Source organism: Eumetopias jubatus, unplaced genomic scaffold (assembly GCF_037043125.1).
Source record: "Eumetopias jubatus isolate StellerSeaLion01/CBP00866 unplaced genomic scaffold, mEumJub1_p1.0 scaffold_13, whole genome shotgun sequence".
NCBI lineage: Eukaryota > Metazoa > Chordata > Mammalia > Carnivora > Otariidae > Eumetopias > Eumetopias jubatus.
Genome location: NW_028274819.1, coordinates 27,893,866 through 27,909,390, shown reverse-complemented (window position 1 = coordinate 27,909,390; position 15,525 = coordinate 27,893,866). Strand labels below are relative to the sequence as shown.

Sequence of the window (15,525 nt, the reverse complement as noted above, 5' to 3'; positions counted from 1 at the left end):
ATCTCCCTCTGCTGTTCCCCCTGCTTGTGCACTCGTTTTCTCTCTCTCTCTGTCAAATAAATAAAAGCTAAAAAAAAAAAAAAAAAAAATCGTGTCTGGTATTTTACAGAATTTTATAATGTCAGGTAAATCTATATTTTGTAATATTATTTGGATGATAAATGAGGTCTAGAGAAATTAGGCAATTTGCTTACTGGTCACTTAGCTGTCATCAGTCAGTTCTAGTAGCAGAGACAAGGTTAAAACCCAGGACTTCTGATCCTGTCATTCTACTATGCTGCTTTTTTCTCACTTGGCTATTGCAGACCTATTTTTCAAGTTAGCTTTTGTTCAGAAAGCTACATGTCCAGTATTTTAAAAGTAATATTTATATATACCCATGAATTTAATGTCTTAACTTTGAGGAAAAGTTGGATTTTTTACAAGTTTTTGTGTTGATAGTTTATCCTGTTAAAATAAATTTTTATCTTGTTTTAGACGAGCTACTTTTGCCTCATATGAAAAAAATAGATAGCATGCTGAACGATAACCGAAAGAGACTTCTTTTGAATCTTCATTTGGATCAGTCATTCAAGGTATTTCCTTCAGATGATTTATTAGCAAACTCACTGGCAATCATAGCCTTAAGTGTAATAGGCAGGAAATTTATGAAAGTCATTCTCAGTTTTATACAATTTTTCACCCAATGAAAATTTGATTTTTATTCATTATGAGTCTGTTCAGCTTGTCTTTTTATTTTATTAAGCCCATTCTTAGTGTTAATCATTTGCTTTTCACTGCTTAAATTCATTTTTTAGGCTTTTATATGCATCTAGAATTCCTTCTACATAATTTCCAGATGTTTTCAAAAGTACTTCCTTTAAACTACCAAATTTCAGTCACTTTTCTTTTAAACCTTTTCAAAATTTTCATATTTCATCTATAATTAGAATTGGCCTTTTCTTAGCATAGTTATCAAAATTCCCTTACATGCCTGATTTACTCAGTATCTGAGGAAAAACTGATCCTAACATAATGGCAGATATATATAGTTATATCTGTTAATACAGCTTGGAACTCTTAAGTTGGTTTTGGTGTTATCAGAAATATAGAACAACAAAAAGCTAATCTAAACACAAAATTTATCATAGAAGCTACTTCGTAGTCAAAAATTTCCAGCTTTTTTTATTGAAAGTATAACATACAACATTTAGAATCATTTGATCATATCTACCTTGGGAGAAGTTTTTTTATGCATTTGTATAGCTTTTTATTTTTATCAAGAGACTTTATTTTTATAGCAGTTTTAGGTTTACAGCAAAATTGAGCAGAAAGTACAGAGAGTTCCCATCTACCACACATGAACAACTTTCCCCATCATCGGCATGTCCCACCAGAGTGGTACATTTGTCATAATTGTTGAACCTACATTGACTCATCCTTCTAACCTGAAGTCTATAGTTTGCATGGCTCACTCATGGTGGTGTACATTCTGTTGCTTTGAAGAAGAAAAGTATAATGACATGTTACCTACTATTAAGGTGTCATACAGAGTAGTTTCATTGCCCTGAAAATACTCTGTGCTCTATTTATCCTTCCCTCCTTTCCCACCTAACCTCTGGCAACCACTGATCTTTTTACTGTCCTCTATAGTTTTACCTTTTCCAGAATGTCCTATAGTTGAAAACCATATCATATGTAACCTTTTCAGATTGGCTTCTTTCAAATACTAATAAGAATTTAAGGTTCTGGGGCACCTGGCTGACTCAATCAGTAGAGCATATGACTCTTGATCTCAGGATTGTGAGTTCAAGCCCCACATTAGGCATAGAGCTTGCTTTTTAAAAATAAAAAAAAAAGATTTTTTTTCTAACATGTCTTTTTATGGCTTGACAGTTCATTTCTTTTTACCAGTGAATAATATTCCATTGTCTGAATATACCACAGTTTATCTATTCATGTACTGAAGGACATCCTGGTTGCTTCCTTATCTTGGCAGTTATCAAGAAAGCTACTGTGTAAACATTTGTGTGCAGGTTTTTGTGTGGATATAAGTTTTCAACTCATTCGGGTAATTTGTATAGCTTTTTCACATCCCTGTTTTATCTAAACTCCACATAAAAGTGAAAGCTGACTTCATTTTAGCTAGGTGAAAATTAAAGCTCTGAGATTTGAGTTCAAAATTAAATCTCACCAGAGGTGCCTGGCTCGCTCAGTCAACAGAGCATGTGACTCTTGATCTGGGGGTTGTAAGCTTGAGCCCTGCATTGGGTGCAGAGTTTTCTTTAAAAAAAAAAAATCAAATTTAAATGACACCAAACTACTAATAGTCCTATATTCTTCACTGACATGCACTTGCAAAGAAAAAAAAGTCAAAAGGTAGTATGAAACTTAGTACTTAGAATCTGGTCTACTGACTCCTAGTCCAGTATTTTCGGCTTAACTGCTGTCATCAAATGAAATTTGGAAAATGCCATATTTTCTGCAGAGAAGAGAATGCTGTTATATGTGTTTTCTAAAAATTTACTAAATCTTTAAAATGACCAGTTTGGGCTTCCCATTTTATTTTAAAGATTTTATTTTATTTATTTATTTTTTTTTTTTAAGAGCTTATCTTTTTTTTTAAAGATTTTATTTATTTATTTATTCGAGAGAGAGAGAATGAGAGAGAGAGAGAGAGAGCACATGAGAGGGGGAAGGGTCAGAGGGAGAAGCAGACTCCCTGCTGAGCAGGGAGCCCGATGTGGGACTCGATCCCGGGACTCCAGGATCATGACCTGAGCCGAAGGCAGTCGCTTAACCAACTGAGCCACCCAGGCGCCCAAGATTTTATTTTTTTATGTAATCTCTACACTCAATGTGGGGCTCAAATTTACACCCCTAAGATCAAGAGTCACATGCTCCACTAACTAAGCCAGCCAAGCCACCCATTGGCTAGCCATTTAGAAATGTTAAACCAGTTCTCTAATAACTTGTATTAAAATAAAGCTACCACTAGAAATTTAATAGATTCAGTAGGTATTTAAGGCTTATGCAATAGTTTATGATGAACAACTGAAAAATTAGTTTTCATATTCTTACTTTCAAAGAAAAAAACCACAAAATTTCTAATTTTGAATTAGTTATTTTTATTATTTTCATTTTAGCAACTTGCATTTCAAAGCCAAAATACATGCACAGTATTACTATATGATTTTAAAATAGTAAAATACTACAAATAGTAAATTATAAAAGATTAAAAGATTTTCTGTTCATTAGAAATAATTAACACCATTAACATGATCTCAGTAATTTTGGGAATCCTAAAGCCTTTTGAAGTTAATCATGTTCTGTTTTGCTCTGAAATCCATGTGCTTCCAACATCTTTAGCTAGCGTCTTAACACGAAAAGTGCTTGAGAACTCAAGAGTCTGGAAGAGAGTTGGCTCTAAAGGTTGTAACTGTTTATAAAACAGTGTAGCTTATCAAATGGGAACTCTGTTCTGAATAATAAATATAATGGGAGCACTTGAACGCTTTTAGTGTCAAAATAATAAATGATTGTATTAACTCAGTTTAATCTTCTAAAACAACTTTTTTTTTTTTTTTTTTTTTTTTTAGTAATCTCCATGGCCAACTGAGCCAACCGGGTGCCCCTTAAAACAGTACTTAAACTAGTTAAATTTAGCTACAAATATCATTCAGTTATTATTTGTAGTTTTTCATGTCCAAATGATTTGCCAAGTAGGTAAGGGCAAAATATGCCAGTGACTTTTTTTTTTTTAATTTTTTACTGTTAACGTTAATCACCATACATCACATCATTAGTTTTTGATGTATATGCCAGTGACTTTTAATGAGTGGCCTAGAATTGGTTTGGCCACATGGCCACTAAGTTATCAGTGAGTAACTACTGTGTCATTGTGGCCAGAAAATGCATCAGGGTCTGTTTTAGACTCATGAATTCATACAACTGAGGTCAAAAGAAGCAGAGAGGTGGTGAAGCCAGAGAAGTATTATAATGCTACTTGTTTTCACTGTTCTCATCAGGGAGAGATCCCATTCATCTAATCAGATGCGTTCTTTATAGCAGGGCTTGGCCAAGAGTCAGGGTGTTGACAGTGGTTGAATTGGTAGAGCTTTGAAGAAACCTGTGTCCCTCTTTCTCCTACTTTGAAGCCACAGAGAGGCATTTCTAGAACTCTCTGGCTTGTTAAGGAGTCCCTACAGTGCCATGTGCTATTGGCATAAAACAGGTCATAAAGTAAGGTTCACCCAGATTCAAGGGATGAGGAAGTAGATTCCACATCATGATGGAGGAGCTACAAAGAATTTGTGGCTCTGTTTAATACCCAGGTGTATTTCTATATTGTATATATTTACCATACCCCATCTATATATGTGTGTACTATATATAAATGTATGTATATATTTCTGTATTTTTCAAATAGCTGGAAGTAGTTTGGATTAGTTTTCTTCTGATGTCAGTTATTTTTGCTTTATTTTAAAGAATGCTTTAGAAAGCTTTCCCGAACTAACAATAATTACTCGAGACTCCAAAGCAAAAAGTGGGGGTTCTACTATTTCTAAAATCAAAATGAATGGCAAAACTTATAATAAGAAAACTCTAAGGACTTCTAAAACAACCACCAAATCTGCACAAGTAAGTATATATGGTTTGATATAATTACACCTTTTCCAGTTAATATAATTCCTCTTTAAAATATTGAAATGAGCAAATACTTTACTGTATTGTTATTAACTGTGAAGTCTTTTCAGGTAGGAATGAGCAGCTCCAGCTCAAAGAACAGATACTCGGTCTTACTTTGTTTTTCTCCATTGCCCAGCACAGTATCTGCATGTAGTTAGTGCCTGCAGTTTTGTTTTTTTGTTGTTTTTTTTTTTAAGATTTTATTTATTTTATTTGAGAGAGACACTGAAAGAATGAGTGGGAGGAGGGGCAGAGGGAAAAGCAGACTCCCTCTGAGCAGCAAGCTGGATGTGGGGCTCCATCCCAGGACCCTGGGGTCATGACCTAAGCCAAAAGCAGATGCTTAACTGACTGAGACACCCAAGCACCCAGTGCTTGCAGATTTTTAAAATAGATGAATAGGCAAGGAATTACCTGATGCCTATATTTATATTTTCTTTATTTTTTTTGTCATTGGATACAAATGCATATAGGTAAGTATGCACATGTTCCATAAGATTCAATATTCCATATCTGCAAAATTATTGAAATTGGAATTCACTCATTTTCAAACATAGTCTAAATTACTGCCTTTTTAGAAATCAGTTTAGCAACATCAATTTCACGTCAAAAATATATTTTGTAGAAACACATTCACAAATGCATAAAAATGTATGCTTTTGCTCATTGCCTAATTATAAGAGCAATCCAGTTATGCATCACCAGTGGGAAACTGGATAAATAAAGAGCCATCCAGATAATGTAATACTATGTAATTTTTTTTTTTTTTAAAGATTTTATTTATTTGAGAGAGAGAGAATGAGAGATAGCACGAGAGGGAAGAGGGTCAGAGGGAGAAGTCCCCGCTGAGCAGGGAGCCCGATGCGGGACTCGATCCCGGGACTCCAGGATCATGACCTGAGCCGAAGGCAGTCGCTTAACCAACTGAGCCACCCAGGCGCCCCAATACTATGTAATTTTTAAAAAGAGACTCATTCATTCTTTCAGTAAAATGTTTTGAGTGCCTATTGTGTGCTGAATACAGTTCTAAGCACTAGGAATACAACTGTGAAAAATGGTCAGAATGCCCTGCCCTCATGTAATTTTTAGCAGGAGGGGGTTATATGTAATAAATAGAAAGACGCAAGGTTTAGTTAGGTTAAAAACAAGTTATAAAAAATAAAGTTGCAGAACAATATGTGTAGTAGGATTTCCTTCCCATTACAGAATTCGTGTCATTAATACATGTTATACATGGAAAAATATGGAAGAATATATATACCATGCTTTTAACCTTATTTATGTCTGAAGCAAGAGATTATAGGATTCTTTTACTTTATAAGTCATCTTACATGTTTACTGTTTAAATTTTTCTGTTTAAATTTTTTTGAAATATTGTGTGTTTATATTCAGAAAAAAAGTGAAGATTCTAAAATACAATTTAAATTCTTTTTTTAAAAAAAGATTTTATTTGACAGAGAGAGACAAAGCAAGAGAAGGAACACAGCAGGGGGAGTGGGAGAGGGAGAAGCAGGCTTCCGGCTGAGCAGGGAGCCCGATGCGGGGCTCGGTCCCAGGACCCCGGGATCATGACCTCAGCCAAAGGCAGACAGACACTCAACGACTGAGCCACCCAGGCGCCCCTACAATTTAAATTCTTATTTTGAATAAGCCTCTTGTCTATATTTAAGCCTATATCTAGCCATATTAGTCATTTATTTTTAAAATTTCCATTAAGACTTTTGGTCTAGTATTTTTGTAAAAGTATTCACAGTTCAAGAATTCCATGAAATAAATATGACTATAAACTCTTCTTTTTATAGGAGTTTGCTGTTGATCCAGAGAAAATACAGCTGTATTCTTTGTATCATTCACTCCATCATTATAAATATCATGTTTATCTGATATGTAAAGATGAGGTAATTTTTTTCATTTATTTAAAAAAGAAGTGTTTTTCTGAACTTTAAGGAGACTATAGCTATAGTATGTTTTAATGTCTTAAAGAGAATTGTTAAAAAATACATGTGTCTATATTGTCTTGTAAATAATGTTATTCTGAGTCTGTTATGTGTTTTGCTCATATTAATCTGAGGCTCTTCCAGAGCTGTAAGTGGTAATGTTTTTAAGCTGTTATGCTTGCTTTACATTGCCATAATAAATGGTACTTGATTTCATTTTCTTCACTCATAATCCATCATGATCCTGCTTTAATTCACTTCAGTCACTGCTTTGATATCCTGCTGTCTTCCTTATCACTAAAATGGCCTTCTCCCACTTAATTGCTGAGAAAGGGGTTTTTGTGCATGGTCAGGAAGAAATGATAGTTAAAATTTAATTGTAACTTTTACGTATCATAATTTAAGTTGCTCAGAAGTTATATATGACAATAATACCATTTTGTGGGTGGGATAGATTTTATTTATTTGACAGAGAGAGAGAGACAGCGAGAGAGGGAACACAAGCAGGGGGAGAGGGAGAGGGAGAAGCAGGCTTCCCGCCGAGCAGGGAGCCTGATGTTGGGCTCTATCCCAGGACCCTGGGATCATGACCTGAGCTGAAGACAGACGCTTAACGACTGAGCCACCCAGGCGCCCCGTGGGTGGGATAGAATGATCAAGTTCCTCAAAGCTTAAATGGCTGTGGACTGGACTTTTTTATCAGCACTACCAGCTGTTTAAGAGTTAAGTTGGATTGAGGCTACACTTGATGTATTTGGTGATAATCGGTGGAAAGATGTTCATAAATCTAACCTAGCAAAGGAGAAAATAAAGATTGTCATGCAAAATATGATGACTATTTTTACATTGCTCTGAATTGCAGAATTCACCCCAAAATTTGTCACTTAGCTTTTAACACAGGAAGGAATTCAGAAGTTTGAACCATTTTTTTTTTCTAGCCTTCCTCTTTGCCCTCATGGAGCTAAAAATGATAGGATTAGACTTCACCCAAATTTATACGAAATAATCATTCTCCACGGATGGAATTTTTTTTTTAAATCAGTATTTGTAGGTGTATTCATAAAATCGTTTTCATTCAAGATACAGAAACCATAAACCCTTATGAAGAGCTCATAAAGTGATAAGTATAAGCTAATACGGTCATTCTCTTTATTTTAGATTTCTTCTGTGCAGAAAAGAAATGAAGACTTAGGACAGGAAGAAATTGTTCAACTTTGTATGAAAAATGTAAAATGGGTGGAAGACCTATTTGAAAAATTTGGAGAACTTCTAAATCATGTACAGCAGAAATGTTCCTAACATTTCCACGAAAGTTCCGTCTGTGTTATAGCACTAATGAACTGGCAGAGATGGAGGGCCAAAGCGGGTGTAGGGCCTCAGATAAGTGAATGTGAAGCGGTGGTCTCCTGCAGGCACACCTGCTTTGCTCATAGAACTTACTGATGACCTCTGCTGAAGGACAGTCGTGCTGCCCAGGAAGTCAGTCCTTTGGAAATGGACCTAAAATCCCACCACATTTTTATCCTAATGAATGATTTTTCTATTTTGTAAACCATTGGGTAACTGAGTTTTATTTTCAGAAATGTTTTTTGACAAAATGATGAAGCATGCACTAAATATAATTTTTCTTTTTTGCTTGAGAGATAACACTTCAGTAACTTGATTATTTTTTTCCTGACTCTGACTAAACACCAGAACGAAAGAGAGGTGGCACCAAACGCCTATGTTTATATTTGTGTCTGGCCACAAAATGGAAAGTATTGTACATTATGTAAACAGATCTGGTGTGATGTGACATTTTGTATGAGAATATCCTCAATTTAAAATATGAAATTCAGAAACTGCATTCTGCTTTACGAACTCCTTTTACTCTTAACATGTTCAGGAAACTGGATGTGGAATTGGTGCAATTCTAGGACTGCTTTTTGTGTCAAATTATATTGTAATGAAAAAAAACAATGACATACTATTTTCCCTATCTCAAAGAAAAGTATTTTCCTTTATACTGTTTTTTCCTTTGGAAAAATTTTCAATTGTACATTTTATTTCACTAATAGTTGTATTTTTCACAAGGAAAATGTGGTTATAATTATGTTTGATGTATCTGTACTACACTTTTCATTATTTTCAGTAAATCTTATTTAGTTATATATTGAATTTCTATTGTGAATTCTATCTTGAGGTAACCATTTTTGTTTATATGGATTTGCTTCAGTGTTATCCAGAATATGCATTCAGTACTAGAATTAGTGTAGCTTTATAAGTGGAGTTGTGTTAGACACTGCAGTCATTTTCTAATTCATGAAAATCGATTCCTTACTAGTACTTGATTAACCAATTTGTCAAAATCAAAATTAACCACCATTATACATTTGGAAGAATAAAATTTATAAATAGGCGACATGCAGTGTTAAACACAGCTTACCTAACTCTTAGAACTGGAAGTGGTAGAACTCTCCTTTTGGTGCCTTTCCAACTTTTATACATGCTGTTGTAGCTTTCTTTAGTTTGATAGCTAGTGTTTCAAGTAGTTTAGCTGAGACAGTGAATGTATTAGGTTCAACATGACCTTTTGTTTTATTTGTGTTTGCCAACAGGATGCCTTATTTGTTTGAGAAAAAGATTTACTAGTGTCCTTCTAAACGATCTCCTTTTTTAGGATTCTAAAGAAGTTGTTAATCATCATACTTTTTGTTTATTTTACCACCATTTAGTGCCTTAAGTCCTATCAAGAAAGCAGTGTTCCTGCTCAATGCCCAAATAAGACGTGCTTATGTGGACATTGCTGTTGTCTTGATTTTGAGTTAACAGGCCAACTTCTTATACTTAAAACCTTGGTAAACTGGCAAAAAATTAAAGATAACATGTGACTTGATTTGAGAATGAAACATTGTAGCATTGAGTAGAAAATGAGTATTTGAGTTAAGCTTACATATTTATTTCTGATGTTATCTTATTAAAAGCAATAATCCTTAATCAAATAATCATTGTACCTGCCATTAGACAAGGTACTAATAGAAGTTTCTCTCAATGGTTAAATATTCCATTTCTGAAAACTTTTTTTAAAAAGACCAGTTTAAACAGTTTATTTTGAAAACAAAAGTAACCTATTAGATTCATTTTGCCTAACTCAAATGAGACTTCTCAGCAGTGAGAGCATCATAAAATTGATTTTGCTAACTGGAGAAGAGTAGGAAGCAGCCATATTTCTTTCTGATATGATTCTGGACAGAATTGGTTTCTTTCATTTACGAAGTGCAGAGTAGGTAACTACATCTCCTAATGTAGTGTTATACGTACATGTCTTTACTCCCCCCAGCTTACTTTTCTGAATCATTGATGGTTAAACATTTTTAAGAGCTGTCATGCATTTAGGTAACACTTGAAGTACATGTTCGAAATCACTAGCCACATCTCCTTCGTAAGGCCCATGGAAAACAGGGACATTTTCTTAAAGTTGATCTTATGTTTCCTATAGAAAATAACCCATTTCCTTTTCAACTTCAGTTGCCCCTCAAAATGTTGGTAATTGTATTCATTGTAGTAGAACAAGTATTTTCATAATATCAGAGGCCAAGTCTTTGATAACTGCCTGAAGGAGACCCAGTTGTTTTGCACCATCTTCTCTCATTTGATCATATATTATATATTATAGGCAAGGACATCAAACTTGGGCCTTAGCAAAAAGTGGGACTCTTATTACGATGTCCATTCATGAGTCCTTTCTTTGTATGAAGTTGAATAAATACCTAGCTGGTTAGCATTCACATTCCTTGCCAGGGAGTTTGAAATTTATAATATAGAAATAATTTTAGGTTGTAGATAGAGTTTAAGAGGTAAAGCACATATTGCCACCACCCAGGAAAACATTTTTAAGGAAGATTGGATTTTCCTCCCTACAGATACCTGGAAATAATTTAATATAAAAAAATCATTTTGTGTTGATGTTTATTTGTAGTTCAGATTAGTGGTTATAGAATGGGCTTCCTTGTTCCCATTTTCATGATAACCCGTTTTCCACTTATTTGATCCTCTAATGAAGTCACAAATTTATCATGACTTATGAATTATCATGGTAAGTCAACAATAGAAACCGTCCATATTTTTATTATACTATCAAATAGAAAACATTGGTGGGATGGAAAAATCCTAATTTAAAACAGCTTAGAAAATGTTCAGATTACCTTTAAGTTTCTAAATTTCTTTAAATTTCTAAAACTTTTAAAAGTGAAAATTACAGGTGACTCATACCTTATTACTCTTTTCAGAGCTTTCCTCACATTTTTTAAAGTCTCACTTCCCTTTTAATATATATATTTATTTTTGTTAAAACAGCTTTTTTCCAGTCTATGATTTTGGAAATATACCTATAAAACCAATATAACAGCAAGGTTATTGAATCAGCTTTGGGTCCCAAAAGTTGCTTCAGATGTGCAAGTTGTGAATTTTACTGTATTTGTAGAATACAATTTTTGTTTTAAACTGTAGTTCCATCTTCTTCTCAAAAATGCTTTTCAGATAGAGTAAACTGTCCCAGGATAACTGCTTCTACCTGTGTCAATTGCATTTGACACATAACTGCACAAATGAACAATGTACACTATTGGTTGTACATTAACTTACATGTACAACTTTTGGCATCTATGTTCACAAATGCATGTTTTCGAAAATCACCTTTATTTATAAGTGACAATAATTGAAGTTAAGGATACAAAGAAACCTGCATTTGTAGCCCAGAGTTTTAAGTGGTCCATAATACAATGTATGGAAATGTGAAAGACAATTTTGTATATTTGTTTGTTACTAACTCAGATCATTAAAATGAAAACAATTTTTTAAACAACAAAATCAGAATGTTTTGAGGTGGTTTTTTTTTTAAGAACCGAAAACTGAGGTATTCTATTAACCAAAAGCATCATCACGTTATAAATTCTTCACACCACACATAGTATGTTGTAAAGTCCTAAACAAAGTTATTAGGAACAAATCTATATAAGCTATTGAGTACGTAAAAACGAATTTATCCTGATTCCTTAATTTTCAGAATAATAAGATCCTGCCTTTACCTTCATATGATTTTTTAAAAACAGTATTTCAAGTAAATATATATTCAGCATATTTGCTGTGTCTTAATTTTTTTTTTTTTTTAAGTAATCTCTAAGGGTATCTGGGTGGCTCAGTCGCTTAAGCATCTGCCTTCGGCTCAGGTCATGATCATGGGGTCCTGGGATCAAGCCCCGCGTCGGGCTCCCTGCTTGGCACGGAGTCTCTTCCCTCTCCCTCTGCCTCTCCTCCTGCTCCTGCTTTCTCTCTCTCAAATAAATAAAATCTTTAAAAAATAATCTCTACACCCAGCATGGGGCTCGAACTCACAACCTGAGATGCACACTCCACTGACTGAGCCAGCCAGGCGCCCCAGTTAGTTTTGATTGTAAAAGCACTTTTCATTCCTTGACTTATGTTGTTCAAAACTAAATCTAATCAATGATCTCTATCAAAAAAGGTTTTAAAATTCTGTAACATTGCTGTTTTATTCCCCATTGGTTGCTAAAATTGTGTTCATTTAGAAACTAGTCATTCAAATATCTTAGGAAATAGTCATTATTAAAATTATCCATATTGCAAACCTAAATGATAGCACTTCTACCCTGCTTTGTTCATGTCCTGTTACTTTCTGGTTCTTTTTTTTTTTTTTTTTTAAGATTTTATTTATTTATTTCAGAGAGAGAATGAGAGATAGAAAGCACGAGAGGGAAGAGGGTCAGAGGGAGAAGCAGACTCCCCGCTGAGCAGGAAGCCGGATGTGGGACTCCGATCCTGGGACTCCAGGATCATGACCTGAGCCGAAGGCAGTCGCTTAACCAACTGAGCCACCCAGGCGCCCTCTGGTTCTTTTTATTAGTGTTTTTTAAAATGAATTTTGTATCTCAGAGAAGCTCTCTAAAATCAATTATTTAACCCGACCTTCTCAAGGAAGATGTGGAAGAGGATATCTCTCTGTTTTCCATACGGAAATGTCTTTATTACCAGAAAAATAATCTTGTGACAATAGTATAAGATTAGTTAGAAACATGTCTGCTGTTTATTTATTTTTATTTTTTTTTTATTTAAAGATTTTATTTTATTTTTTTTTAAGATTTTATTTATTTATTTGAGAGAGAGAATGAGAGAGAGAGCACATGAGACGGGGGAGGGTCAGAGGGAGAAGCAGACTCCCCGCCGAGCAAGGAGCCCGATGCGGGACTCGATCCCTGGACTCCAGGATCATGACCTGAGCCGAAGGCAGTCGCTTAACCAACTGAGCCACCCAGGCACGCTGTTCATTTTTTTTTTAAGATTTTATTTATTTATTTGAGAAAGAATGACAGAGAGAAAGCACGAGAGCAAGAGGGTCAGAGGGAGAAGCTGACTCCCTGCTGAGCAGGGAGCCCGATACGGGACTCGATCCCGGGACTCCAGGATCATGACCTGAGCCGAAGGCAGTCGCTTAACCAACTGAGCCACCCAGGCGCCCGAAACACGTCTGCTGTTTAAAAAAAAAGTCAAAAAATATGAAAGGGTAAAGAAAAAGGTATAAACCACTTTCTTAACTTCTGACATCAGCCTAAAACGTGCTTTCAATTCCCAATTTAGGATGGATCACAAAATTAGGCATTATGGATTGGCCATTTTCTGTGGTGTGGCTCCTTTTTTAAATGTCATTTAAATTCAGTTAACATACAGTGTATCATTCGTTTCAGATGTAGATAGAGTTCAGTTATTCATCAGTTGCATATAACACCCAGGGCTCATTACATCAGGTGCCTTCCTTAATGCCCATCACTTGGTTACCCCATCCCCTCACCCACCTCCCCTCCAGCAATCTGGTGTGGCTTTAAGTAAATTCCTAGATTTCAGAGATACTCGTGTTTAAATGAAGATAAAGACATTGCAAAGTGAGACAAACTATCTGGATTATTGATCATTTTAGGTTATATATCTGTTCTTCAGATAGCATGAATAATTTAGAGCTGACTGGTTTCAAATAAAAGGAAGATACAATTACCTACTAGTCTATTGTTAAACCTTATCTATTTTCTGATGATAATCAGGAGTCAAGAAATTGCAAGAATAACTTCTGTTTTACATATAATTTATCTGTGATGCATGGGGAGATATTTTCACCCAAATCAAATATTTTCTTTTAATTTACCTCCTTTTACATTATTTAGAATGAGGCAACAGTGAAAATCACTTAAAACCTAGAATAAAAAATAATGGACATTGTAGAAATGTTTTTCCTAAATTGCAGCAAGAAAGAGCTTTCTCTTGTCCTTCCGCTCTTCACAGTCTTTCCAGGGCTTTTCGTTGCCTTTAACCCAGACTCTTATCACAGTTTAAAAGCACTTTATGAAATGAAACGGTCCTTCCTTACCTCTCCTGCCCTTTTTTCCCATTTGTGACCCAGGCTTAAGGAACATCTTTGAACTCCTCCAATGTGTGTTTTTTCTTGCCTCCAGTCCTTCATGTTCCCTCTGCTGAACTAGGCTTCCTTCATCTCCTAATTCTCCATATTTCACTTTAACATCACTTCTTTTGGATCAGAGTAGGTTTTAAGTCTCTGAATCAGATTATATGCCCTATGATTCCTCTAATGCAGCATTTACTACTACTACTGCTATGCTTTTTTAAGGTTGCTTGATTGGTGGTCTTTCTAGTGTTATCATATGATGGGACCTATGTTTGTTCTGCTCACCATTGCATTAACAGCATCTAGTGCAATATCTGATCTCATTAAATATTTGACAAATAACTGGATATATGAAAGAAAAGTCACAGGGAATATTAAAAAGCTAAAAACAGGACAGTATTCATTGGATTTTACAATAAAGGCATTAATGACCTTAGTGAGCAGTAAGTAATTGCAACATTGGAAGAAAGTGACAATACCAAGGGTTTGTATAATAGAAAAATTACTGGTATTTTATGAAAACGTGAAATGTAGTGGCCATGATTTTTCATATTTTGTCCTCATCTGCAGAGAACCCAGGGACCATGATCTCACATTCCTCTGTCGTTTGGGCTCGAGGCTCCAGCTGTAATAATTAGGGAACAAAGTCCTAGTAAAAGTAAGTGAATGTTTCTGTTAAAAGTAGTCACTGTGAGCAAAATACTCTGAAGAGGGAGAATTTATCTACTTGGGGAGTGTCAGGCAGGGCTTATGGAAGTAGTAATGATTAAGCCAAGTCTCAAAGTTTGGGAAGAATTTTCCACATAGCTGGATGAAGAAAAAGGCATAATACTTAGTTTGTATTCAGGAGAGTGGTTTCTCTTTGCCACTAAGCTAGCTCTGTCCTCAGGCATGTCATGTGAAGCCTAATCTGGATCTGTTTTCTCATCCTGAGAGTGATTCTAAAGCTATTAGTATTCTTTGATTCCAGGGAGACTGTAATGTTGAGAGAAATGCAAAGTTGTTCAGTGGCGGCACCAAAAGGGAGGTATGGCAGAACAGGAAAAATGATTTTACATTATTTCCAAGCTTTTACTAACTTGCAAGGCTTAGATCAAAATGATTAATAAGCAGGGCGCCTGGGTGGCTCAGTTGGTTAAGCGACTGCCTTCGGCTCAGGTCATGATCCTGGAGTCCCAGGATCGAGTCCCACATCGGGCTCCCTGCTCGGCAGGGAGTCTGCTTCTCCCTCTGACCCTCTTCCCTCTCGTGCTCTCTATCTCTCATTCTCTCTCTCTCAAATAAATAAATAAAATCTTTAAAAAAAAATAAAAAATAAAAAAAATGATTAATAAGCAGGTAATTTATACACACATGCACCATGGCAGCACTTAGTTTATCTTGTGACAATAGTATAAGATTAATTAGAAACATGTCTGCTATCAGCAGTCGTTGTGAAGTACTTAAGGTCGTATCTACATTGTCTTTGTA

General features: G+C 35.1%; 1 protein-coding gene across 1 annotated transcript in view; it reads left to right on the top strand.

The window, feature by feature from the left end:
* The window catches only part of QSER1 (glutamine and serine rich 1), a 46,081-nt gene extending 34,641 nt beyond the window's left edge, over positions 1 to 11,440 (top strand). The window contains exons 9-12 of the mRNA XM_028087747.2: positions 478 to 575; positions 4,468 to 4,620; positions 6,471 to 6,566; positions 7,764 to 11,440. Coding sequence (XP_027943548.1) covers positions 478 to 575; positions 4,468 to 4,620; positions 6,471 to 6,566; positions 7,764 to 7,904 — 488 coding nt within the window. The 3' untranslated portion in view covers positions 7,905 to 11,440. The remainder of the gene's footprint in view (positions 1 to 477; positions 576 to 4,467; positions 4,621 to 6,470; positions 6,567 to 7,763) is intronic.
* The last annotated feature ends 4,085 nt before the right edge of the window (positions 11,441 to 15,525 follow it).